The following is a 27794-nucleotide window of genomic DNA, read 5'->3' as shown; positions in this document are numbered from 1 at the left end:
AGTTGGAGAAAATTGTGAAGCAAATTTCATAATTATCACAAGAATCATGATTCGGTGGATCTATCACCAGTTTTTAAAAAATTCGCTCACAATACCTAGGTTCCACTTGTTGGGCTAACATTTTTTGTCCATTCCTAATGCCCCTGGAAAAGGAGGTGTTGGGATGCCACCTTGAACCACTGCAGTCATTGGAGTGTTTGGGGCACGTACTAACTGTTAGGGAGGGAGTTCCAGAGGTTTGATCTTGAAACAGTGAAATAATGGCAACATCGTTTCTTATCAGAATGGTGTATGAATTTAAAGAGAACTTGCATCATACATCTGGTGCCCATATCCTTCTAGGTGGTAGAGGTGGAAGGTGCTGTTGGAGCCTCAATGACTATCTGAAATGTATCTTATAGATGATACATATTGCTGGCACTGTATGAGGGTGGTGAAGGAAATGAATGTTGAAGATGGCTCTAATTGAGTATGCCAGTGAAGTCAAGTGGATTCCTGATGAAAGTCTTTTGCCCAAAATGTCGATTTTCCTGCTCCTTGGGTGCTGCCTGACCTGTGCTTTTTCAGCACCACACTCTCAACTCTAATCTCCAGCATCTGCAGTCCTCACTTTTGCCCAGTCAAGCGGGCAACTTTGTCCTGAATGGTCATAGAGTCATAGAGATGTACAGCATGGAAACAGACCCTTCGGTCCAACCTGTCCATGCCGACCAGATATCCCAAACCAATCTAGTCCCACCTGCTAGCACCCAGTCCATATCCCTCCAAACCCTTCCTATTCATATACCCATCCAAATGCCTCTTAAATGTTGCAATTGTACCAGCCTCCACCACATCCTCTGGCAGCTCATTCTGTACATGTACCACCCTCTGCATGAAAACATTGCCCCATAGGTCTCTTTTTTAAATTTCCTGCTCACCCTAAACCTATGCCCACTAGTTCTGGGCTCCCCGACCCCAGGGAAAAGACTTTGTCTATTTATCCTATCCATGCCCCTCATAATTTTGTAAACCTGTATAAGGTCGCCCCTCAGTCGTCGACGTTCCAGGGAAAACAGCCCCAGCCTGTTCAGCCTCTCCCTGTAGCTCAGATCCCTCCAATCCTGGCAACATGCTTGTAAATCTTTTCTGAACCCTTTCAAGTTTCATAACATCTTTCTGATAAGAAGGAGACCAGAATTGCATGCAATATTCCAACAGTGGCCTAACCAATGTCCTGTACAGCCGCAACATGACCTCCCAACTCCTGTACTCAATACTCTGACCAATAAAGGAAAGCATACCAAACGCCTTCTTCACTATCCTATCTACCTGTGTCTCCACTTTCAAGGAGCTATGAACATGCACTCCAGGGTCTCTTTGTTCAGCAACACTCCCTAGGACCTTACCATTAAGTGTATAAGTCCTGCTAAGATTTGCTTTCCCAAAATGCAGCACCTCGCATTTATCTGAATTAAACTCCATCTGCCACTTCTCAGCCCATTGGCACATCTGGTCCAGATCCTGTTGTAATCTGAGATAACCTTCTTCGCTGTCCACTACACCTCCAATTTTGGTGTAATCTGCAAACTTACTAACTGTACCTCTTGTGTTGAGCTTCTTGAGTGTTAAAGGTGATGCACTTGTCCAGACCAAAGTATCCCATCATACTCCTGATTTGTGCCTTGTGGCTGGTGGACAGGCTCAGAAAGCCAAGAGGTGAGTTACATACCACAAAAGTCCTAGCCTGTGGTCTGCTCTTGTAGCTATGTATTTTGTGGCTAGTCCAGTTCAGTTTCTGGTTAATCTTAACTTTCAGGATGTTTGGTTGGAGATGATTCAGTGAAAATAATGCTAATGAATGTCCAGGGAAGATGATGAAGAAAGCGAATGCAATGTTGTCACTTATCTCAAGAGGGTTGGAATATAAAAGCACCGTTGTACTACTGAGACTTTATAAAGCTCTGGTTAGGCCCCATTTGGAGTACTGTGTCCAGTTTTGGTCCCCACACCTCAGGAAGGACATACTAGCACTGGAACGTGTCCAGTGGAGATTCACATGGATGATCCCTGGAATGGTAGGTCTAACATATGAGGAACGGCTGAGGATCCTGGGATTGTATTCATTGGAGTTTAGAAGATTAAGGGGAGACTTAATAGAGATGTACAAGATAATACATGGCTTGGAAAGGGTGGATGCTGGGAAATTGTTTCCATTAGGCGAGGAGACTAGGACCGTGGACACAGCCTTAGAATTAGAGGGGGTCAATTCAGAAAAGAAATGCGGAGACATTTCTTCAGCCAGAGAGTGGTGGGCCTGTGGAATTCATTGCCACAGAGTGCAGTGGAGGCTGGGATGCTAAATGTCTTCAAGGCAGAGATTGATAGATTCTTGTTGTCTCGAGGAATTAAGGGCTTACGGGGAGAACGCTGATAAGTGGATTGAAATGCACATCAGCCATGATTGAATGGTGGAGTGGACTCGATGGACCGAATGGCCTTACTTCCACTCCTATGTCTTATGGTATTATGCTTAGAATTTCGTTTTATGGAAATTATCTTTGCTTAGCACTTGTGTACATTTCATGTTAATTCCCAAAGCTTTGATATTGGCGAGTTATTGCTGCATATGGGCATAGACTGTTTATGTATCTGTGAAGTTGTGAACGGTGCTAACCAATCATCAATGAAAATCCATATTTCAGACTTTATGCTGGGAGGGCAGATTTTCTCTGATTTCCATTGACTTCAATTTTGCTCGGGCTTCTTGATGCCATACTCAGTCAAATGTAGCCTTGATGTCAAGGACTGGCACTCTCACCTCACCTCTGGAATTCAGCTCTTGTGTTCATGTTTGAACCAAAGCTGTAATGAGGTCAGGAGCCAAGTGGTCCTGGTGGTAATCAAACTGAGTGTCAGTGGTACTTGATAGCATTATTAAATAATAAATTCATCCATTGTCATAATATTTATTTTATGATTATTATTGAGGATATGTGTTTGGCGCTTTAGTCAGACAAAGCTGATTAGTTATGGGAAGGGAGTTTCAAATTTGAGGGAGAAAGTGAGCACTGCAGATACTTGAGATCAGAGTTGAAGAGTGTGATACTAGAAAAGCACAGCTGGTCAGGCAGCATCCGAGGAGTAGGAGAATCTACGTTTCGAGCATCAGCTCTTCATGTTCAAAACATCAATTCTCCTGTTTCAATTTTGACTCAATCAAGTATCATTAAAGCTGAATTTAAAAATCTGTACATGAATACATAATTCAAAAATGCTTTTAAATTTAATAGATGATAAGTTAACATTATTTTGAATTTAGTAATTGTTACTTTTTTCATTGTCTAATTTGCAGAATTTCTGTTCTTACTCAATCTATTTGTAATATACTGTCTGCAAATGAAAGACATGGTATTTTAATTTCCCATTAGAACTGACAGATGGGGAAATGGAGGGACTGGCAGATGGAAGATGCCAAATGCATTTATTTTGTCACAGTTTGTCAAAAGGTGTCAAGTTTAAGAGCCAACCTGTACTCCTAATGTCCAAACCCTGTGAATGCAAAAGGCTTGATTTCAGTATTTGCATGATGAATTAAAATTCTGTTTGACTATCTAAAATATACCATTATTTGTATGTGGTACAGTTATAATTTTGAATTCTGGATTACCCAACTTGCATGAATAACTAATTTCTGACAATTTATTTATTGTTAAACTCTAAATCCTCCTCTCTCTGACCCCTCTTATTTACATATTCCATGTTATTAATGAGAAGCCATCCCCCTAATAATAGTCTGGGTTTAGATGGTACGTACTATCGGGCTACTTGGAAGTGTGGAACTTACTGAAACTAAGTTCATCCCAATCTGCGATCAATACACATCTTTTCTAAGAAGGGTTAGTGAAGAGAAACCAAAAGCTGGAATTTTGCCATATCACCTCCCCTATTGCTGCCCTAGCTGACATCAGCTAACAGCATAGACCAGAATGGTACAGTTCTGCAGCATATGGTGCACTTGCTATTTGAAGCATCAATGAGCCAACATTTAAAAACAAAAAATAAATTATATGCACTAATTAAAAATAGTGACATTCAATCACTTATCCAAGCCCAGGTTTCTTCTAACATCAATTCCATTCTACATGTAGAAATCAAGCTTCCGTTTTACTACTTTTGACAATATTATCTAACCGTGATTAGGAAGAAGAATGTAAAACATATGGCTTTTGACACAAAAAAAATTGTATTGTAGCAGTTTTAAAAGAAGTCCTAATACCATATAGGATGAAACATTTGTTCCTGTCACATTCCTTTGTTCATGTCATCCAAATCAGTACCGTATTATAGCACTATCTAACACCTATGCTCTTATGTGGACAGAATTGGGGGACAGTTTCATGAAACTGTCTCATAATCTAAGCTGCAAATAAGAAATAAAAATTTTAATCAAATGTCCTTTCAATTGCTTTCTCTACTGTGGTGTTACAACATCTTCATATAAATTCCTTTGCAGATCAAGTGTTTCATTCCTGATGAGCAGTGCAAACCCAGTGCCATAACTTGGTCTTTCTGTTATTACATGGTGACTGACCTTCCACATTATGCAGCATTTTCAGACTTTAGGTTTGCAGAATTTAAAGTAATAGAATCAGAAGTTTATTATACAAAAGAAAGCAATTTGGTCCATTGTGTTGTATAAGACGCTTGACCTGAAAGGGTTAACTGTGAAACCTTTGTAGAGCTCTCCTGCTTTGATATATATGACAGATTCTGGAAGGAGCTGGTCAGTTCTGTAGAGCCAGATCACAACAGAAATGATACATCACAGAAAGGAGCCATTCGGCCTATCTTCTCCACAGGCACCCAGACTCAATTCTAATCCCATCTTCCTGCACACAGAGATACCAATGTACCTTACGAAGTGCAATATATTCAACTCGTCTTTAGTTAATGTGTAATATGAAATAATTTACTTATTGTTACTTAGATGTGCTTATTCTGCTAAAGACATATCAATGTTTTAAACCTTCACCATTTAATTCCAGTAAGACTCCTCACTTGACTTCTTAGTGCTCCATCACTTTGTGTAAACTTTGATGCTCCCAGCCTTTTTACGTAGCCTTTTCTTGCTTTGCAGTCTTAACCAGAGCATAAAGACTCAACTCACATCTGTCTTGACTTGCCTCTTAGTTAAGACAAAACACCAGACAGTTTGTCAAAATTGTCAGCAGTGATTAGTTAATGGGGTTGTCCTTTGCTGAAAGGCACCATGCTCCATCAATGACATACCAGTAGCATGTGCCAGCAGCATATGTGGCAAATATAGGATGTGCTTTGGCTAAATGCCCATGACCCAGCATCTAAGGGGAAGTGGTACCTGTGGTAACCAAAAGAAATCTCGATTTCTGCAGAAGCAATTGAACTGGTGCTAGCAGAAACCTGGACTTGAGTAAGTCACTATTTTTAATAAATGCACAGAACAATCAGGGGACTGTTCACATTAGGTATTATCTGTCCTCTCATGGGATGTGGATGTTGATTACTGAGACAGCAATTATTGTGCATCCCTAGTTGCCCTGGAGAAGGTGGTAGTAAGTTGTGTTCTTGAACCATTGAAATTCACGCACTGTGCTTACACCCACAATGTTGTTGGGGAGGCAGTTTCAGTAGTTGGATCAGCAAAACTGAAGAAATAGTGATGTCTTTCCAAGCATCCAAGATAGAGAGTGGCTTAGAAGGGAACATGCAAATGGTGATATTCTTATGTATCAGTTGCCCTTGACCTTCTCGATGGAGGTAGTAGTGGATTTGGAAGGTGGTGTCTAAGGACGTTTGGTGAATTTTTGTAGTGCATCATGGGGTTGTCTATCCAACCCGGTCAAGGGGATAGGCCATAGTCAGTCTTCAGGGTCTATCAGCAGGATGGACGCTGGGCAACTCTATTCTTGGAATTGGAGGCAGCATGCTAGTATGCTGACAATAATTATGAAGAGAAAATCTCAATGTAGATGTTGGTGACAAAATAGTACATTAGAGGAATGGGTTACTGTAGGAAGGGGAATTATTAACCATCACAACCACCGAGACCTCAATGGGGCAACAGTGCAGCATGATTGTTGGCATAAAGAAGCTGTAAGGCCAGATCTTAATGGGTAATGCTGAGAGATGAGTTCGCAATTCAGAGTCATGTTTGGGAACATTTGGAAATTCAGCGCTGCTGGACTTGACAGGGAGAGTCAATAATAGAGGAACATGGAGATTCTTGCAGAGATTATCAGGCTAAACCTCACTGTGCCCAGTATGACATGCATTGCCATCCATACTCACATCACTTGTAAATGTACACTGGAAATGGAAAAGGACTGCACCATATTCGGTGGAGTAAGTGTTTTTATATATCTGAGCACTGGGACTTATTTGGGAATAACATGAGGCCCTTCAAAAGACAACTGCATTAATCTGGCACTTCCGCAACATAGTTTGATATCAATTTTTACCATCGTACCCTATATGTGAAATACATACAGTGTTGGATTTTGTGGAGTACAAATTCTGATCAGAACCAATGTTGGCCATGTCTTTGGTCATTGCAGTTTGAAGATTAGTCATTTCTGTGAAGCAGAAGTAATCGTAGGCGAGTTTAAAAGTGACACTTCCAGACCACAATTGAAAAGGATAATCCAATATCTCAAAGACTGCACAAGAGCACTGACCTTATTTCCTCTCACCTTGAACTGTAAGTATTTGCCAACATGCTCTTAAGTATAATACTGCCATTCTTGGTGATGCGTTGGATAATGGGAAAAGGTATCTGTAATCATACAGCACTCAGAATCTCCCTTTGTACCTATGTGACATAAGTTGTGATGTCTAATTTCAATGAGGTCATTTTGTCAAAGGTCCATATCACGGCACTTCATGAACTTCTTTGTCAGAGTCCTCCATGTCTCGTTGTATGGAAGAGTACGATATACCATCAAGAGCTATATATGTTACAAGGATGGTTACTGAGGTACGATGGCTCTGGGGCTATGACTGATTACTCCATTGTGCAATCTTCTGACTGAGGTGGAAGTAGATACAATTCTTTTATCAGAGCCATGATGGTTTGCTGAAGAAGAGGTTCCTATGCTTGGATCGGTCTGGGAAGTCTTGCGCTGCACTCCAGTCAGACTCTGCTCCATAATCCTAGCATGCTGTACTGTGTTGAACTGGAACAGGCATGGAGAGGATGTGATGTACTTTTCATGGCTGAGAGAGCAGCAGCAGCCTTCTGTGGAGAAAAATGATGGTCAAAAAGCAAGCAGTGCCTGGCTGCTCCCAAAGGCAAATAAAGCTTTTGCTTGTTTGTTCCTGTTTGTACGTTGCTCACTTTGGCTTTTGCTGAACAAAAATGAATGTTTTGAATTGTTTAAACGCTTTGCTGTATGTGATGGTCCCACATTGAGCTATGAGAGCTTGTTGGGCTACACTGGGCATTGGGAAAGGAGCAACACTCACTTTGACAGAGTTCTAAAATGGAATGACACCCAAGGACAGTTAACTTGTTAGCTTTGTTCTTAACTAACATTAAATGCATATCAACGTATGGCAGTAAAATAGTGCTACATTGTCATGTCCAGCCTTTGTGTAATTTACAATGTTAAAAGTGTAAAGGAGATTCAGTAGGAACTTGTTGGGTAAAGCATTGTATCATTGAGAGATACTTTCAAAATTTGACGTTTTAAAAAAATAGCAGAGCAAGTTAATAGGTGACCTGATTTTAAGCATTCAAAGTCATAAGAGAAATAATAATCCCCACCCCCCAAACTATCAACATCCTGGGGTTACCATTAACCAGAATCTCAACAGGACTCGCGATATAAATACAGTGGTTATAAGAGCACATCAGACACTAGGAATCCTGCAGTGACTAACTCACCTCCTGACTCCTTAAAGCCCACACACCATCTACAAAGGACAAGTCCAGAGTGTGATGGAATATTCCCTACTTAACTGAATGATTGCAGCTCCAACAACACTCAAGAAGTTTAACACCATCAGAACAAAGCAGCTTGCTTGATTGGCGCCAGATTCACAAACATCCATTCCCTCCTCCACCAATGATTAGTAGCAGCAACATCTACCATCTACAGATGCACTTCAGAAATTTTCCAACAATCCCTTAAACAGTATGTTCCAAATCCAGAACCACTTCCATTTAGAAGAACAAATACATGGGAACACCTGCAAGTTCCCCTGCAAGCGACTCACCATTCTGACTCAGAAATATATTGCTGTCCCTTCAGTGTCACTGGGTCAAAATCCTGGAACTCCCTCCCACAGTGCATGGATTGCAGTGGTTCAAAAAGGCAGGACACTACCACCTTCTCAAGTGCACCAGCCAGCGATGTCCATATCCCATGACTGAACAAAATATAAGTATGAATCCACCTGTGGATATGTGGTGAGTGTCAGTGTGTACTCTGAGAAGTTATTGTTTTTGGTTGCCCTCCTACTGCATGCCGAGTGAAGGGGACTTCTGTCTGACGGTGCTTGTCCAAATGCATGGTGCCAGTGCCAGGAATACTGGGAGATCCTGGGGCAATGGTGAGTATCTGTGGTGAGAAGGAAGATACGATGAGCAGGGTGCTTAGATAATTAGACAAGTTTTGGAAAGCAGTGTGAGAAATATTACTAGGCATCACTGAGAGAAACCCTCTGTGAAACATGACAAAATTAACAATTAACTGGTTTCTGCTAAATTCATTTCAGCATCTCAAGCCATAATGATGGCACCCCCATCTGTCTTCATCTTGGCAAACTAGTGTGATACATTATCTGCAGTTTTATTCTTGGTTAAAGATGGGTCCAAAGCTACAGAGAATACTTTAAGTAATCTTAAACAATGTGCTATATAAGCTTTTCAAGACCAAAATTCAATTGGATTCATACACCGACACTGACACGTGGAGACAATTATCCACTCTGTCCTTCAATGTGGTCATATGTTGGGATCTTTGATCATATGTTGCTTCATATTAAATTTATATTTAAAGGTACCTTATGAAATTAATGTGAACTTTATAAAGAACAAATGACAGAGTGGAAAAGGAATTGATTGTATGGGAGGAGGTAAAAGGTTAATGAGATAACTATATTGTTATATGTAACATTAAACAAATTTTAACTCATGTTAGGAATAAGAGACCCTTTAGGCAGTTGTGGATAGAGATAAAAACATCAATTTCAGCAGATCTAGTAGCAGCTCTGAATAGAGAAAGCAAGTGAATGTTTCAGGTCTGTGACCTTTCATTGGTTGTAAGATCACAGATCTGAAATACTAACTTTGTTCTTCTCTTCCTAAATGTGCCTGACTCGCTGAGTAGATTAGATTAGATTAGACTTACAGTGTGGAAACAGGCCCTTCGGCCCAACAAGTCCACACCGACCCGCCGAAGCGCAACCCACCCATACCCCTACATTTACCCCTTACCTAACACTATGGGCAATTTAGCATGGCCAATTCACCTGACCCGCACATCTTTGTGACTGTGGGAGGAAACCGGAGCACCCGGAGGAAACCCACGCAGACACGGGGAGAACATGCAAACTCCACACAGTCAGCTGAGTCGAGAGTACTTCCAACATTTTCTATTCTTACTTCAGACTTCCAGCAGGTGCTGTATTTTGCTTTTGTATTGGTGGAAGATAGAGTAGGGATAATAGATGTGTACTGAAGTTGGAAGAAAGTGACTTGTGGTGTCCTACAAAGTGTCTCACAAATATCTCTGCTAGCACTTCCAACTATTTCCTATAACACTATACAGAGCCATATATTCATGTTTCCTGGTGATGTAAAGATAGGTCATTTGGTTGGCTGTATACACTTAACAGGAACATAAAATTACAAAGAGACATTGATCGATTCCGTGAGGGTTAAATTGGATAGTCACTGAAAACATGTTTGAAGTTTTGGATGAGTGAATGAACACCCATTCTTTCGATTCAAAGTCACTTGCTGTTGCACAAGTTCCAGCTGTGAATAAGGACTTTCAAAGTTTCATGAGATTCCAGTAGTCTTCTGTCCAACTTATTAACAGAACTACTAGGATGCTACCAGAGGTATGGTAGAAGCCCCAAGGAAGATAAGCCTCAGGAAGACATCTGTTCTTCCGTTCCCTGCCATACTGTCACTGAACTTACTGTTGCATAATCGCCAACAAGTCCAGATTGCTGCCAACCAAATAAATCCAAATCTTTTAGCACCAGAACTGCTTCATGGATTATCCTCCCCAGGCATCTGCAATCTCCCCATTGAAGAACATCAACAGTCTTCCTTCAGTCATTCTGCAGCTTCTGAAGTAGCACTGTGTAAAAGTTCTAGAATAGTAATAGAAGACAGACCCTAAGAAAGTGCACGGTGGTGATTAGTTTACTTTTTAATGCAATATGGTGAGTTTTAATTTCTAAATTTCATTTGGAATTTTTATTTTGTGTTAGTTTTTGTTTTTGCATTGTGGCCAAGCAGGCACTATGATTGCCAGTGAAACATAGGCCTGTTTGGTGTTTGGGAATTGGATTACACTTCCTGGATTTATTATTTATTGATAGCCTGAGCAGCAAGGAGCTGCCTAGATTGAGTCTTCCTCCTACCTTTTCTTTCCTCACCAAGTTTGTGGTCTTTAGCTGCTTGCTGTTTAGCCGTGATGGTAAGGTTATGCAGCATATAGCAGATGACCATTCATTTTCCTTTGCTGAGCACTGCAGGCAGGCAATGGCATTGTTGCTTCAGGGTGTGAATAATTTTTTCTGTCACATTTCACATGATAGGATATCTTTCATCATGTGTTTATCGCACACATTACCTGTGTTACATAGTAGAGAAATCAGCCATGTTGTCAACAATTAACTCTTAATGCAAAGTAGACATTCATTAGTTAGCCTTGATGCATTGAACATTACCTGTACAGTGAACTTTCAAGGTTGAAAAGTGTGGCGCTGGAAAAGCACAGCAGGCCAGGCAGCATCCGAGGAGCCCTTCATCAGGAATGTGTATGCCCTAACACCGATTTTCCTGGTCCTCAGATTCTGCCTGACCTGCTGTGCTTTTCCAGCACCACACATTTTGGACTCTGATCTTCAGCATCTGCAGTCCTCACTTTCTCCCAGCAAACTTTCAAGTCCTGTCTGAATACATGCTGGCTCTCCATTGCAGCCATTATATTATATCCATAATTACTAATGCTGCTTAATTAACCCACCATGTTTCATATGTGTGTGCATTAATATGTCAGTTATGTGGTGACATGTTCATATAAAATTCCTTTGTGCACTGTACAAATATCAAGGTTAATGCATCCATTTGAAAATAAAGCTTCAACCTTGGGAGACAATGCATATATGCATGTTGGAAAAAGTGAGTTCACTAGGTTGACTTAGTTATTTCATATATCTTTGCATTTAAATGTCATTGGTGATCATAGTTTAACAGAGCATAAGATTTGAAGTGTTTATATTATTGGTTTGAGTGTCTAAATCTTATCTCAGTGTGGGTGATCAGAAGTAGTCTAATCCAATTTTTCATTCTTGGGCATATGAAAAGTGCCTAGTATATGTGTACAAGTTTGATTAATTTCCTCTGGTTACGTGGATAATATCTTGGAAAGAATTTGCAGAATGACTGCAAAGTAAAAGGGGAGAGAAAAATGAAAATCTGAAAAACGCTGAAAATGCTGGGTAAACAAATGGGTTAGTCAGAATCTGTAACCTTTTCAGGTGCATCTCTTTTTGTTTGAACTGAAGATTATAAATTAAGTGATAATTTTATTATGTTGGAAAAGGAGTGATGTATTCTATTGCCTTATTTGATCAAGTCCCATGTTCCAAAAGAAAGATGTGAGTAATGGCGCAGACTTGTCCTTATCCACAAAACATGACTGAGAGCTGACTGCATTCTGTTATCTTCTATGTTTCTGAGCATGCAGAGCTTGGCCTCTTCCAGACAGTTTCCATAGTGACGGTCAGTCCTAATATAACACAGAGGTCTATCGGGAAAAGTGTTATCATCAGGAAACAGATGCATTAAAAATTCTAGATAAAGAAATACAAAACTTGACCATGTGAAGGAAGTGTTTTTTCCAGAGGTTTGCTTGGCTCTGCTCTTAATTAACAAGATCTATGAAGAAAAACATCTCCACACATGTTGAATACTAATGATCAAGTGCTGGTTGGTCAAAATTACACAGAGTTTTCTCACCCACCTATTTTCATGCCTGATTGTCTTTTTTAGAAAAAATACTTAACAAATGGAGAAATCTTTTCCGTGAGAAATTGCCTATGAGATGCAATTAATAATTTGCCTCCAAAAACTGAACTAACAATTACTTCTCGGTCAACCCTTAACATAATTGGCCTCGTGCTAAAGGGAAGATAATAGATATTCTACTCTTAAAAGATTATTGGCAAGTGTGACTGTAATTATATAACATTATTACACTACTTCTAAGAAATAGTTATTTAAAGCAAATATTCCAATGTAATAGAGACTTATACATTTTTGTTTAGCGTCATTTTTGATAAAATTGAATAAACTGAACTCTTCTTGTAATCAATTTCTGATTTTCTAATTTGTTAGAAACTCCTGTTCATATAACCTCTGGGTCAGAATAATCCAGTTTGAAAAACATTGTACCTTGTTTATGAGATGTCAAATTATGAATACAAAATAAAATCATTTAAACTAAAGGATGACTTTCAACGTATGGATACCATTTCTTGTCTGAAAATCGGCAACAACAATGAACATTGCAGGGAGTCCTCAGGAGTTGTATTGGCACTCAATGTCTGCTTGTTGCAATTTTAAGGTAAACAGGAGGTTGGTTTACTCACATAAGACAGAGAATGGGGCCTGAAATCATATGTCAGAGTTCTTTCCTGTGATTGTAAGACCCCAATAGCAGTTTCCAGGTGAATAAATATGTGGCATGTGTGTTCTGCCCTGCCTTATTCTGCAGCACTTTATGGAATACTCAAAAATTGGCTGCCTAGCCAACTCAAGATTCAATGCCCCCATCCCCCTTCATCCCATTCGTCCATTTTACATTTATTTCAATTTTCCTCAATTTTGACATACCCTGAAGCTGTCTTCCCATTGTATTAGAAAAAAATGCAGTTTTATTCTTTTTCTTGTACTGTATTCACCTGGTTAATCTGTTTATGAAGTTTCCAAGTTAAAAATCACACAACACCAGGTTATAGTCCAACAGGTTTAATTGGAAGCACACTAGCTTTCGGAGTGACGCTCCTTCATCAGGTGATAGTCGCTCCAAAAACTAGTGTGCTTCCAATTAAACCTGTTGGACTATAACCTGGTGTTGTGTGATTTTTAACTTTGTACACCCCAGTTCAACACCGGCATCTTCAAATTATGAAGTTTCAAGTATTTTTCTACCTTCATGATTCTCTCGATAATCTTTGTGAAGCTTAATTCACTTCCTTATTTCACTTGAACTATTTTATCAATTTGAATCTTTGCTTGCTAATCCTAGCATTGCATAAGTGCTAAATCTTCTTCGATATATCTGTAACAAACAGTTTGTCTTTCTCTGGCATAGTTTGTATTCCTTTGGGCAGCACGGTGGCACAGTGGTTCAATTCCCGCCTCAGGTGACTGACTGTGTGGAGTTTCCCCGTGTCTGCGTGGGTTTCCTCCGGGTGCTCCGGTTTCCTCCCACAGTCCAAAATGTGCGGGTCAGGTGAATTGGCTATGCTAAATTGCCCCTAGTGTTAGGAAAAGGGTAAATGTAGGGGTATGGGTGGGTTGCGCTTCGGCGGGTCGGTGTGAACTTGTTGGGCCGAAGGGCCTGTTTCCACACTGTAAGCAATCTAATCTAATATAGTCACTGAGATGCAATAGCCAAATTGTCATTGCGAATCAACTGAAAATTGACAGCCGAGCCAACTCAAGGTTCAATGCCCCCCATCCCCCTTCTCCCCATTCCTCCATTTTGCATTTATTTCAATTTTATTCAATTTTGACATTCCCTAAAACTGTCTTCTCATTGTATTAGAAACAATACAGAATCAGAAAATATGTCAAAGTTTGGACATTTGTTGTGTTGAAAGTTAGTCCCCTTATGGATACTGTCATTGTCCAGTAGCTTGCTGATTACAGCAAATACAGATTTTTAAAAAAAATCAACATGGGGGAGATCCAAGATGGCGGCAATCTGATAGGTCTGCTGTGCTGGGCTCTGCACCAAAACCCAAGTAAGGTGGGTTTGCACCGCTAATCATTCATAAGAAAAATTTGCTAAAATAACATAAATTCAGCTCCTGACGGTCTGGAAATACGATGAAAACTAATAAAGGAAAAGGAGCCAAAGGATCACAGCAAGCAGGGCACTCCCCTACAGTGCGGGATGCACCCGCACTGGTGGCTGCAACAACCCCAGCGGAGCTTTTTAACCTGTTGGACCAGCAGAATTGAGTCTTGGAGTTTGTCGAACTTCAAGAGAGAATTGACTAGGCGCTGGAAACGATCTGTGCCATGTTAAAAAAGCATGAGCAGGAGATCCAAGATTGGATCAATATGTCAAGGTGGTCGAACAGAGAACCACGGCAGAGAATTCAGAGAGATGGATCCAAACACTGGAAGGTCAGAGTCGGGCCCTGTTGGACCAGGTTGATGACCTCGAATTGAGGGAGAAGGAAGAACTTATTGTCAGGCTGCCGGAGCGTGAGGAGGGTGAGAGGCTGGTTAACTTCCTCAAGCAATGGCTCCTGCAGCTTCTGAGGCTGGAGGTCAAATCAGGCCGAGTGTGTGGAGCAGGCCCACTGGATCACAATATGCAGGAATGGGTTGGATCAGCGCCCATTTCCATACCTAGTGCATCTCTAGGGTTATAAAGAGAAGCAGCTGATATGGAAGCCTCCAGAAGACTGGGAAGACATTCACAGGCCCTGGTTTACAAAGGATTGAAAATTATGTTTTTTTCAAGACTTCTCTGGAGCCATGTTCAAGAAGAGGAAATCCTTTGATGAAGTCAAGAAGAAATTGAGGGACTTGAATATCCAATACTCTTTGAACTATCAGGCAGTACTGTGCTTTAATCATGGAGGGTCTGTTTATTATTTTGACTTGGCAGAAAAAGCAAGGCACTCTTTGGACTCTTTGAAGTAAGTGATCGGGGTTGGGGGAAAGTAAAAAATAATTTTGGACAGTGGTGAAGGGTGGTTGTTCCTTTTATGGAAGTTGAATGAGGTCGTTATACGGAGGGGATGGGATAGGCACTCTCTGTTAACCCCCATGTGTGTAATTAATATGTTTTCTTTGTGTTGGTATTGCTTGGGTCTGGGGCGTGGCCTTAGCTAGAAGGAATTAGGATGGCTGGGATGAATGCCCCCGACGGGGAAAGGGGGAAGTTTCCAGCGATTTGTTGTTTATATGTTTGTTTGTTTAAGTTAAGCATCTTTTTTTTAGTTCTAGTAATGTTTACAGGGAGAGTTTTTAGATTTTATAAATTCTGTGTTTTTTTCAATTGACATGCCGTGAATAAGCTTCTACCTCTTGGGGGACTGCAGGCTGCTGTGGCTGGAACATAAAAGAGAGCCATTCTCTGATTAAAAGAAAAAATGTGCTCTCAAACTGTGTAAAGGAAAGAGTTGACATCGCTCCGCTACAGGAAACACACTTAACTGACAGGGAACATTTGAAGTTGCAGCAGGGAGGATTTGGTAGGGTATTCTTCTCCTCTTTCAATTCTGAGTAGAAGGTTGGCCATACTGGTACAAAGGCACCTCTCATTCCAGATAGTTGAAAAAATTAAGGATGAATACAGGTGGTTCATTATTCTCAAGGCATTAATATATGGGGAAGAGTATGGCATCCTGAACATCTATTCTCCCCCAACGCACCCCCTTAAATCATACCGGACTTTAACTCATGGACTCCGAGGCAGAACAGGATGCCAAGGGGTCTCTCGAGTATCTCCCTGCAATCTAGACAGCTTGTGTGGGGAGTTGGAGTTGGTGGATATATAGGTACATCTCCAACTTAATGGTAGGAATTTTACCTTTTATTTCAATCCACACAAGTGCCACAGGAGAATTGATATGTTCTTTGTTCCGTTGATCTGTTTGGATTCAGTGTTATCCTGCAGGATTGGGAACATAGCTATCTCAGGCCATGCAGCAGTGTACTTGGATGTCAAGATTGAGGGTAATGGAATCGACACGTGAAACTGGTGCATGGATCCGTTTCTTTTTAAGAATAGTAAATTTATAGAGTGTCTCACAAGGGAGTTCGAGGCCTTCTGAGACATCAATTCGGGTGCAGTAATCCATTGGTGCTTTGGGAGACTGCCAATGTGTAATTAAGAGGTTTGACTATCTCATATTCAGCAACCAGGAAAAGATACGGAGGAGAGCAGCAATGGATGCTAGAGGCCCAGCTAAAAGCAGCCGAGTCAGCAAGTTACGATAGACCATCTGTGGTCAAGCTACAGAGGGTCATGGCTCTTCAGGCTGCTCTGAATTCAATGCTTGTGCAGGCGGCAAAGAGAGAGGTGTCCTTTGTGAAGCAAAGGCTATTTGATTACGGAGATAAGCCAGGTAGATATCTAGCTTATCTGGCTAAGAAGAAAAATGCCCTGCAGTTCATTATGTCCATTGGGGAAGAACTGGTACACATGAGTCAAAAAAGATTAATGTCATATTTCAGAAATTTTATGCAGAGTTATACCGGTCAGAGGGCTGTTAGGATAGGGTGGCAAGAATGGAATCCTTTTTCAAGAACTTGGACCTCCCACGGTATAACTGCCGAGCAAGCCTCCCTTTTAAATGCACCCTCAACAATACAGGAGGGGCAAGAAGCAGTAAGACAGCTCTAAAGTGGCAAAACACCTGGCCCAGACAGGTTCCCGAGTGACTTCTACAAGGAGTTCATAAACATGTTGGCAGAGCCATTCCTGGGAATGTATAATCATTCATATAATCAGGACTGCCTTCCACCCTGTCTTAGTGAGGCCAATGTCTCCCTCATTTTAAAGAAAGGAAAAGACCCTGTAGACTGTTCCTTGTATAGCTGAAAATGTGTTGCTGGAAAAGCGCAGCAGGTCAGGCAACATCCAAGGAGCAGGAAAATCGACGTTTCGGGTATGAGCCCCTCTTCAGGGATTGTCAATTCTCCTGCTCCTTGGATGCTGCCTGACCTGCTGCGCTTTTCCAGCTCTGGTCTCCAGCATCTGCAATCCTCACTCTCTCCTGTTCCTTGTATAGACCTATCTACTTGCTGTATGCAGATTTTAAAATCCTGTCAAAGATGCTGGCCCTGAGATTGGAAAAGGTACTGCCTGCTATTATAAAAGAAGACCAGACAGGCTTCATCAAGGGCCGTAGCTCTTCCAATAACATCAGGAGGGTGTTGAATATACTGCAGGCATGCCAACAGAAATTAATTCCAGGTTTGGTGGTCTACTTGGACGTGGAAAAGACATTTGATTGGGTAGAGTGGTCATATCTTTTTGGTGTCCTATAATGATTTGGTCTTGGGTGGGCTTTCGCTGGGTGAGTAGTAGTGCTATATAATGATCCCAAGGCGGCGGTTCTTACGAATGGCATTAAATTGGATAATTTTAGCATTGGAAGAGGCAGCTGATAAGGGTATTCTCTCTCGCTACTGTTATTGAACTGTTGGCAGAGGCTATTTGGAAGGACCCTGAAATAATGGGGCCAAAGTTAGGAATGGGAGAGCACAAAATTACTCTCTACGCCAATGATGCCTTCTATTTTTGGCTAATCCGGAAAAGTCCATACCCCAACTAATACAAAAAATTAAAATATTTTCAGAATATAGAATAAATTTTACAAAGTCAGAAGCCATGCCCGTGGGGGGCTTGGTGGGAGTGCCTGACCTCGAGGATGGAACACAGTTTCCTTTTCGATCGTAGCAAAAGGGTTTTCTTTATATGGGTATTTTTATTACCCTGTTTTCCATCGGCTGTACAGAGCTAACTTTGTGCAGTTGTTGATAGGATAAAACAGGATTGTTAGGCCGAATAGCCCTGATTTAAATGAATGTTCTTCCTCGGCTATATATCCCAATGAGAATGCTCCACAGACTTGTGGTGTGGAGATTCAGTGGCTGGTTTGGGTCCTTCATTTGGTGTCATAGGCGCCCTCTCATTAAATTCACTAAGTTGCAGCTCCTGCAGGGTTGGGAGGGTGGGGAGTTGGATGTCCCAGATTTGAAACGATATCAAGTAGGCCCCTCATGATTTTATAAACCTCTATAATGTCACCCCTCACCCTCCAATGCTCCAGGGAAAACAAGCCCATCCTATTCAAACTCTCCCTTTAGCTCGAATAGCCTCCTTCTGTACTGTTGAATTCTGTGATTCCATGATAATGACCAGATAATCAGATTTTTTTGTGATGCCAACTGAAGAATAAATAACACTAGACCATAAGACATAGGAGCAGAAATTAGGTCCTTTAGCCCATCGAGTCTGCTCTGCCATTCAATCATGGCTGATAGGCTTCTCAACTTCATTTTCCCACTTTCTCCCCTTGATCCTCAACTCGAACTCCAAGAAGAATACAGTTTAGGGTGAAAGGGGAACAATGTAAAAGGGACCTGAGGGGCAACTTTTTCACGCAGAGGGTGGTGCATGTATGGAGTGAGATGCCAGAGGAAGTAGTGGAGGCTAGTACAATGGGCATGGATGGGTATATGATTAGGAAGGGTTTGGAGGGATATGGGCTGGATTCTGGCAGGTGGGACTAGATTGGGTTGGGATATCTGGTCAGCATGGACAAGTTGGACCGAAGGGTCTGTTTCTGTGCTGTACATCTCTACAACTGTATGACTGTATGAGGTGCCCTATTGTCATATATGGGTGACTGGGTGTGCTAGGATCCAGGGTCGGTGTAGCTTGACATTGAGGCTTCTCAGGTAAGGTGTCCCTTGTTAATTTACTGTTTATGGGCGGGATGAAATCCGTGGCTGAGCATTGTAAAAACCCAATTATCTTAAACATGGTTAAAGCATGGAGAATAGTGCAGCAGGGCGAGGGAAATTCACATAAGACCTCACCGTTCACCCCTTTAGTTGGGATTTAGGCAGGGGTTAATGGACTTCGGCTTTAAGGCATGGGAGGTCAAGGGAGTCTCCTGTTTGGGATATCCTCATTTGAGGGAGAGGTCCTGATATCTTTTGACCAATGAAGTCACAAACGTGGGCTGCTTAGTAGGAACCTCTTCTGTTATTTTCAGGTAAGACACTACATACAGAAAAGGACTATGCTCTTGGCTTAGCCCTAGAAGTCTGACATAGAGAGAAGAGTGCTCCAGTGTGCGGGCACTCTCTCAGTATAAATGGTACCCTATACCATTTATACATAGGGGGCACCTCAGAGGATATGGAAAGACTCTATGGGGTCTAGAGTCAGGAACTAGGAGAAGAAATTTTGTTTGAAACATGGGAGGACATATGGGAGAATGTGAAGAAAATTTTGATACACAGTAAAGCGTAAGCTATGCAATTGAAGATTCTTCACAGGCCCCATATGGCTACAGAACGGTTAGCAAAGTTCAAGAAAGGAGCATCTCCAGGATGTTCTAAATGTAAAATTAGCACAGGCACTCTTACACAATGTTTATCGTCATGATACAAGATTTGTGGATACTGGGGTGTCATATTGAGTGAGTTGGTGGGGATCCCGGGAATCCAGATAAGGCAGATCCTGTATCCCTTCTTTTAGGATTGCCGAATTTGTCCTCGCTGGATAAACATGGGAAGAGATTATTTAACATTCTCACACACTGTGCAAGGAAGAACATTCTATTGAACTGGATCTCAGAAAACCTCCAGGTCTCATGGGGTGGCATAGGTTGGTGATGGACCACATCCCCCAAGAGTATCTCACAAATGTGGTGCACCAGAAAACAAAACCACTCCATAAGACGTGGCAGCCCTTTTTAAATTTCATTGATACGGACTGGTCAGCAATATGACCAAGGCCTTTATATAGATGTGGGGGTTGGGTTTGGTGGTCTGGGTGCCCTGGGGGGGGAAGAAGCTTGAGAAATTATGACTGATGCTCCATGGATGGAGGCCTTGGTGGGGTCGCGGTGAGTGGTGTAATTTAATTTAGTTTAGTTTAATTTTAATTTAATTTGAGTTAAGTTAATTCAAGATGATTTTGTCTAATTTGACTCATTCTAAGTTGGAATAGGTTGGTCTCGTACAATTTGGGTCAGCCTAAGCTAATTTGCTAAGTACAGTTACTTATTGAATCTTAATGTGGAAAGATGGTTTTTTTTATGATAGTTTTGGTTTATTCTAAAGAGTAGTAGATAGTTTCCTGTTAATGTTTTTGTAACATAAGATTGTTATATTGTTTTTCTTTTTTGCATTTTTATAATCTTGTAAAAGAATAAAAACCTTTTCTAATAAAAAGAAATATTAAAAAAATGATTTGGGATTGCATTTTGCACAAAATTTTAAAATGAATGGGATATTTAATAAATTGGCTCACTGAGGCATAATACAAAGAATTAAAACTTCTGATTATCTTTTACATACTGTCGTTGGGTACTACCAAAACTGAGCAAAGTTGAATCTAAACTAGGGGCAATTTAAGGTTTTTTTCTTAACCAGCTAGTTTATTTTTATCTGTTTAATCTTTGATGTTTTCTAAATACAAAATCTATGAATTATATTTCTGAAAATGTAACAATGTATCTCAAAAATTTTACCACAAGATTGTTCACTTGCTCAAATCCCAATACTAACAGCATTTTATCAGTAGTTTAACAGGTCATCCATCTTCAGTTTTCATCATTAGTCTACAATAGAGTCAACGCCTCAGGAACTGGCTATGTGAAGTTTGCACATTTTCCTCATGGCTGCATGGGTTTCCTCCAGGTGCTCCAATTTCCTTCCACAGTCCAAAGATGTGCAGGTTAGGTAAATTGGCCATAATAAATTGCCTATATAGTCCAAGGATGTGAAGGGTAGGTAGATTAGCCATGGGAAATGCAGGGGTAAGGTAGGGGGTGTTGGGTCTTGGGTCTTGGTGGGATGCTCTTCAGAAGGTCAGTGTGGACTCATTGGGCTGAATGGTTTGCTTTCACACTGTAGAGATTCTATTGTTCTATGATTCTATGAACTGAGGTATTAACAATGTTCCCAGTCAACCTGCAGTGATTGTGACCCCATACAAGTTAGGAGTGGGAGTAGGCCATTTGGCCCCTTGCCTGCTCCATGTTTTATGATTGGACTTTTAAAACTCATGTTAAGGTTGCTGTCAACTAGAGATATCTCATAATCCATTTCCTTCATGTAATCAGTCTCACTTGCCTTTATGAAATTGAACTAAGATTTGACCATCATGGATTCCTTGAAGTATGGACTTACGAAGCAGTCATGAACCTCACCTAACAATTCAACAAACTACTTGGGTATTCTCGATTTACGTGTAGTCGGTTAAAATCTCCCTTTCTTTATTAAATCTCCCTTTATTAATTTCGCATATCCTTCTTGTCCTCTTGTATTCCGCTTCCCTCTTATCCAAATTAACAATAGCAAAGCTCAGATTTTACTTAAGGTCTCCATAATCAGAAATCCCTAGTCAGAGGTTTTAGTTGGATAGTTTCTCCCCCTTTCCAAAAAATGTACTTTCCTCACTTTCCTCTCTGCCCCACCTCAGATGTCTGAATCATCAGCTGAATATAGCAATTGATTTGAATGTTGCAGAAGAAAATACACATTTTGTCAAAACTTTTTTGTCTTGCACTTGTCATGTAAATTCGAAAGGAGTATGACATCTAAACTCTGATTAGTTGGGGCATTACATTCTCCATAGCAATGCCTTTACTAATGAGAGTCAACTTGCCAACCAATCAGCATTCTTCTCTCAAGTGGTACAAATGTTGTGTTCCCTATGCATTGAAATAACTTACATATTGGCTTGATGAATGAAATAAAAAGCTTTGACAAAAACGTGTCATTTTTTTCCTGCAGTTCTGCATTACAAATGACTATTTTTCAGTGGCAAACTACATTATATTAACTTAGAACTTTGTTTTACAGGATACAGCTGGTCAGGAGCGATACAGAACCATCACTACTGCTTATTACAGAGGAGCCATGGGCTTCATCCTCATGTATGACATTGCCAATCAAGAGTCCTTTAATGCAGTGCAAGACTGGTATGTTTTTTATTTCTTCTCTTTGCTATCCCAATGCATTCACTGTGTGCATTTTTTCAACAATTCCCCATCCTTTCCTTACATTTTCTCATACTTGATGATAAAAAATGTAATTAACTTGTCAGTTGTTGCTCTGTTTCAAGACCAATAGAAGTGTTGCTCTTGAATTGTCCCTATAGCAGGTCAATCCACTTTAACATCAGCAGAAAGTCCTGTGGTCAGTGGTCAAATGCATAGTTGATGTTGCTTAACTAATGATCAAGTTCTCATAAAATTGGATTGAGCCAATACCGTGATTTCAAGAAACAGTTTGGAGAATTTCTTTGATTGGTTAAGAACCTTTAATGAACAATGTAGCTAAATATCACATCTGCTGAATATATGCTGCTTAAGATCTTGGCCAATGCTATAATTTGTCTCCTCTGTCTTACTTGGAACCCTCAGGTGTTCCACTTCCGCTCCCCAGGTTGCCGTCACCTCAACCACTTCCGCCCCCCCATCGACATCACTCACCTGCACAACGACCATACCGCATGCGTCTCCGCCCCCATGCTGATCTCTGTCACCACGCCTAACCCCGCCCCCATGACAATCTCCATCTGCACGCCTAACCCCACCCCCACATAGATCTCCGTTCGCGCACCTAACCCCGCCCTCATGCCAATCACCGTCCCCGCGCCAAACCCCACCCCGTCCCGATCTCCGTCCCTGCCCCGACTCCCGCCCCCATGCCTAACCCCGCCCACACTCCCAGCTCCAGCCCCACATCAGGTCCTAGCTCCCAGTCCTGCCCTATTTTCACCATCCCTCCAGAGCTACACCTCCCTGAGGATGAAAGATCAGTCCTCGGCAGAGGCCTCACCTTCATTCCCCTACGCTCTCGGATTAACAAGTTCAACATGCGGCGAGACAGCGAACAATTCTTCCGCCGCCTTCGCACCTACTTCCTCAACCAGGATTCTCACCCACCCTCTGACAACCCCTTCTCCTGCCTTCAACACACCCCATCCACCTGGACACTCTGTGCTGGCCTCTTACCTGCCCTCGATCTCTTCAAAGCCAACTGCCGCCGCGACATTAACCTCCTCAACCTGTCCACCCCTCTCACCCACTCCAACCTCTCACCCTCAGAACGTGCAGCCCTCCACTCCCTCCGTTCCAACCCCAACCGCACTATCAAACCGGCAGACAAGGGAGGCGCAGTGGTAGTTTGGCGCACCGACCTTTACACTGCAGAGGCTAAACGCCAGCTCGTGGACACCACCTCCTACTGCCCCCTTGACCATGACCCCACCTCCCACCACCAAACCATCATCACCCAGACCATTCATAACCTCATCACCTCAGGGGATCTCCCATCCACCGCCTCCAGCCTCATAGTCCCACAACCCAGCCGTTTCTACCTCCTGCCCAAAATCCACAAACTTGACTGCCCTGGCCGACCCATTGTCTCAGCCTGCTCCTGCTCCACTGAATTCATCTCTGCGTACCTCGACACGGTCCTGTCCCCCTTAGTCCAAGATCTCCCCACCTACGTTCGAGACACCACTCACGCCCTCCACCTCCTCCATGATTTTCGCTTCCCCGGTCCCCAACGCCTTATCTTCACCATGGACATTCAGTCCCTGTACACCTCCATCCCCCATCACGAAGGACTCAAAGCCCTCCGCTTCTTCCTTTCCAGCCGCACCAACCAGTACCCTTCCACTGACACCCTCCTTCGACTGACTGAACTGGTCCTCACTCTGAACAACTTCTCTTTCCAATCCTCCCACTTCCTCCATACCAAAGGAGAAGCCATGGGCACCTGCATGGGCCCCAGCTATGCCTGCCTCTTCGTAGGATATGTGGAACAGTCCATCTTCCGCAGCTACACTGGCACCACCCCCCACCTTTTCCTCCGCTACATCGATGACAGTATCGGCGCTGCCTCATGCTCCCACGAAGAGGTTGAACAGTTCATCCACTTTACTAAACCCTTCCACCCCGACCACAAATTTACCTGGACCATCTCAGACTCCTCCCTCCCCTTCCTAGACCTCTCCATTTCTATCTCAGGTGACCGAATCAACACGGACATTTACTATAAACTGACCGACTCCCACAGCTACCCAGACTATACCTCCTCCCACCCTGCCCCCTGTAAAAACGCCATCCCATATTCCCAATTCCTTCGTCTTCGCCACATTTGCTCCCAGGAGGACCAGTTCCAATATGGAACAACCCAGATGGCCTCTTTCTTCAAAGATCGCAATTTCCCCCCAGACGTGGATGAAGATGCTCTCCACCGCATCTCCTCCACTTCCCGCTCCTCCGCCCTTGAGCCCCATCCCTCCAATCGCCACCAGGACAGAACCCCACTGGTCCTCACCTACCACCCCACCAATCTCCATAGACACCGTATCATCCGTCATCATTTCCGCCACCTCCAAACGGACCCCACCACCAGGGATATATTTCCCTCCCCTCCCCTATCAGCATTCCAAAAAGACCACTCCCTCCGTGACTCCCTTGTCAGGTTCACACCCCCCCACCAACCCAACCTCCACTCCTGGCACCTTCCCCTGCAACCGCAAGAAATGCAAAACTTGTGCCCACACCTCCCCCCTTACTTCCCTCCAAGACCCCAAGGGATCCTTCAATATCCGCCACAAATTCACCTGCACCTCCACACACATCATTTACTGCATCCGCTGCACCCGACGTGGCCTCGTATATATTGGGGAGACAGGCCGCCAACTTGCGGAACGTTTCAGAGAACACCTCTGGGACACCCAGACCAACCAACCCAACCACCCCCTGGCTCAACACTTCAACTCCCCCTCCCACTCCATCAAGGACATGCAGGTCCTTGGACTCCTCCATTGCCAGACCATAGCAACACGATGGCTGGAGGAAGAACGCCTCATCTTCCGCCTAGGAACCCTCCAACCACAAGTGATGAACTCTGATTTCTCCAGTTTTCTCATTTCCCCTCCCCCCACCTTGTCTCAGTGCCAACCCTCGAACTCAGCACCACCTTCCTAACCTGCAATCTTCTTCCTGACCCCTCTGCCCCCACCCCCACTCCGGCCTATCACCCTCACCTTAACCTCTTTCCACTTATCACATCTCCAACGCCCTCCCCCATGTCCACCCTCCCTACCTTTTATCTTAACCTGCTTGGCACACTTCCCTCATTCCTGAAGAAGGGCTCATGCCCGAAACGTAGATTCTCCTGCTCCTTGGATGATGCCTAGCCTGCTGAGCTTTTCCAGCAACACATTTTCAACCCTCAGGTGTTGTCTTCCTACAGTTCCTTATAACTTGTTCTTCTGATGTGGAAATACCAATTGTCATTTTTCATGAAAATGATGTACAGTCTTGGTATTTATTAATAGAAGGTGGCATGTTGCTAAGACCAGCATTTACCTCCAGTCCCTGATTGTTCTTTAGAAAGTGGTGGTGAATGACCTTTTTAATGACAGTTGTCTGGCTTGATAGGCCTTTCAGAGATAAATTTAAAAAGTGGCCACATTGTGGAATTCATATGTTAGTCAGACTGGATAAGGTCATCAAATGTACTTCCCTAGAACACATTACTGAACTAGGTGGATTTTTAGGCTAATCCAATACTTGATCACTTTTACAGATACTGGTTTTTAAATACCTCAGCAAGCTTGGTGGAACTTGTCTTTGATTGTTAGTCCAGCAACATAACCACTATGTAACCATACCTAAAAAATGTACTCATTAGTTAAAAAAAAAATCACATCTGCAGAAAGTGAGTTTAGTGATGTTTGTGATTATGGTCATTCAATTCTAGCTCTTAACTAATAAGTCATTATAAATACAGGCATTAATTTTTATGTTTATTGTTTGGCAATTGAATTACTGATCACAAGAATATCTTTAATAGTTGTTTATATATTTATGCAATAATTATGGTTAATTATGTGTTCAACATCTTTTGAGTTTGGGGTATGAAAAACAGACAGCGATCTCTTGGCTAATGAAACAGATCCTCATTTTTGTTGGTGATATTCATGGAGGAAAATCAATATTTCAGACAATAAATGAAGATGAAGAGTCATTGAATGTTTGGAGGAATGTGTTTTAACTGTAGTCACTACACTGAAGTAGATGGTGTATGATGTGGGAACAATCAGCCTGATTGGCCTGTGTTTATCCTTCACACATTGTCCTTCCATTAATTATATGATCCTTTGTGTTCCAATATCCCTTTAACCCAATCTCCCTAACGTAGGCATCAAGCTAAAGCACCATACAACTTGTTTCAAACACTCCGCATACCAGTAAGATTCTCAATCCCACTAGTTTCTGTAGAAAGAACCTTCAACTAAATGCTTTCATTGATTTATTAATGGCTGGCTGGAGTCACACCTGAGTGGAAACAGTTTCTCCACATCGATCCTATCAAATCTTTTCATAGCTTTCAAGTCCGTTAGTAAGTTGCCTCCAAGACCACTTACTTGTAATTTTGGAATTTGCCTATTTCATTCAAATCCCCAATTTACTGTTCATTGCTCAGTATTATTTATCACTCTTCCTTTTGATAAATTTTGATCAATTTCATTACATAAAAGTTGTTATTGAACAAAATTAAACTTGCATGTAAAAGTTATGCAATGTGTCTGTGTGTATGTGCGCGTGCATGCGTGTGGGTGTGTGGGGGAGTCTCTGTTGTATGTGGGGATGGTGAAGTGTGTGGGGTGGGGGCTCCGTGTGTGTGGGAGTATCTGTGTATGTTGGAAGGCCTGTGGGGGGGGGGCATGTTGTGTGTGTTTCCATTTACTTTAGCAATGGAAAGGTATAGGTGTAGATCACAGGGCAAGAGTTCTAGATGGGGGAAAAGGCAATTATGATGCCATTAGGCAAGATTTAGGACGCATAGGATGGAAAGGAAACTGCAGGGGATGGGCACAATTGAAATGTGGAGCTTATTCAAGGAACAGCTACTGTGTGTCCTTGATAAGTATGTACCTGCCAGGCAGGGAGGAGGTTGCCAAGCGAGGGAACTGTGGTCTACTAAAGAAGTTGAAGCTCTTGAGAAGAGGAAAAAGAAGGCTTATGTTAAATGAGACATGAAGGCTCAGTTGAGGCGCTTGAGAGTTACAAGTTAGCCAGGAAAGACCTAAAGAGAGAACTAAGAAGAGCCAGGAGGGGACATGAGAAGTTGTTGGCAGATAGGATCAAGGAAAACCCTAAGGCTTTCTGTAGGTATATCAGGAATAAAAGAATGACTAGAGTAAGATTAGGGCCAATGCAGGACAGTCGTGGGAAGTTGTGTGTGGAGGTAGGGGAAGTGCTAAATGAATATTTTTTGTCAGTATTCACACTGGAAAAAAGATGATGTTGTCGATATTGGATTTCAGTAAGACATTTGATAAGGTTCCCCACAGTAGGCTCTTGCACAAAATACAGAGGCATGGGCTTGAGGGTGATTTAGCGGGTTGGATCAGAAATTGGCTAGTTGAAAGAAGACATAGGGTGGTGGTTGATGGGAAATGTACATCCCGGAGTTCGATTACTAGTGGTATATTGCAAGGATCTGTTTTGGTGGCCACTGCTGTTTGTCATTTTTATGAATAACCTGGACGAGAACGTAGAAAGGTGGG

General features: G+C 42.2%; 1 protein-coding gene across 1 annotated transcript in view; it reads left to right on the top strand.

Moving 5' to 3' along the window:
* Positions 1 to 27794, top strand: part of rab3b (RAB3B, member RAS oncogene family) — a 159966-nt gene that overhangs the window by 104059 nt on the left and 28113 nt on the right. Inside the window, exon 3 of the mRNA XM_060829827.1 lies at positions 22058 to 22176. Within this exon, the coding sequence (XP_060685810.1) occupies positions 22058 to 22176 (119 nt within the window). The remainder of the gene's footprint in view (positions 1 to 22057; positions 22177 to 27794) is intronic.

Source organism: Hemiscyllium ocellatum, chromosome 9 (genome assembly GCF_020745735.1).
Source record: "Hemiscyllium ocellatum isolate sHemOce1 chromosome 9, sHemOce1.pat.X.cur, whole genome shotgun sequence".
Lineage (NCBI taxonomy): Eukaryota > Metazoa > Chordata > Chondrichthyes > Orectolobiformes > Hemiscylliidae > Hemiscyllium > Hemiscyllium ocellatum.
The sequence above is the reverse complement of the archived record's forward strand: the minus strand, read 5'-3'. Positions and strand labels throughout refer to the sequence as shown.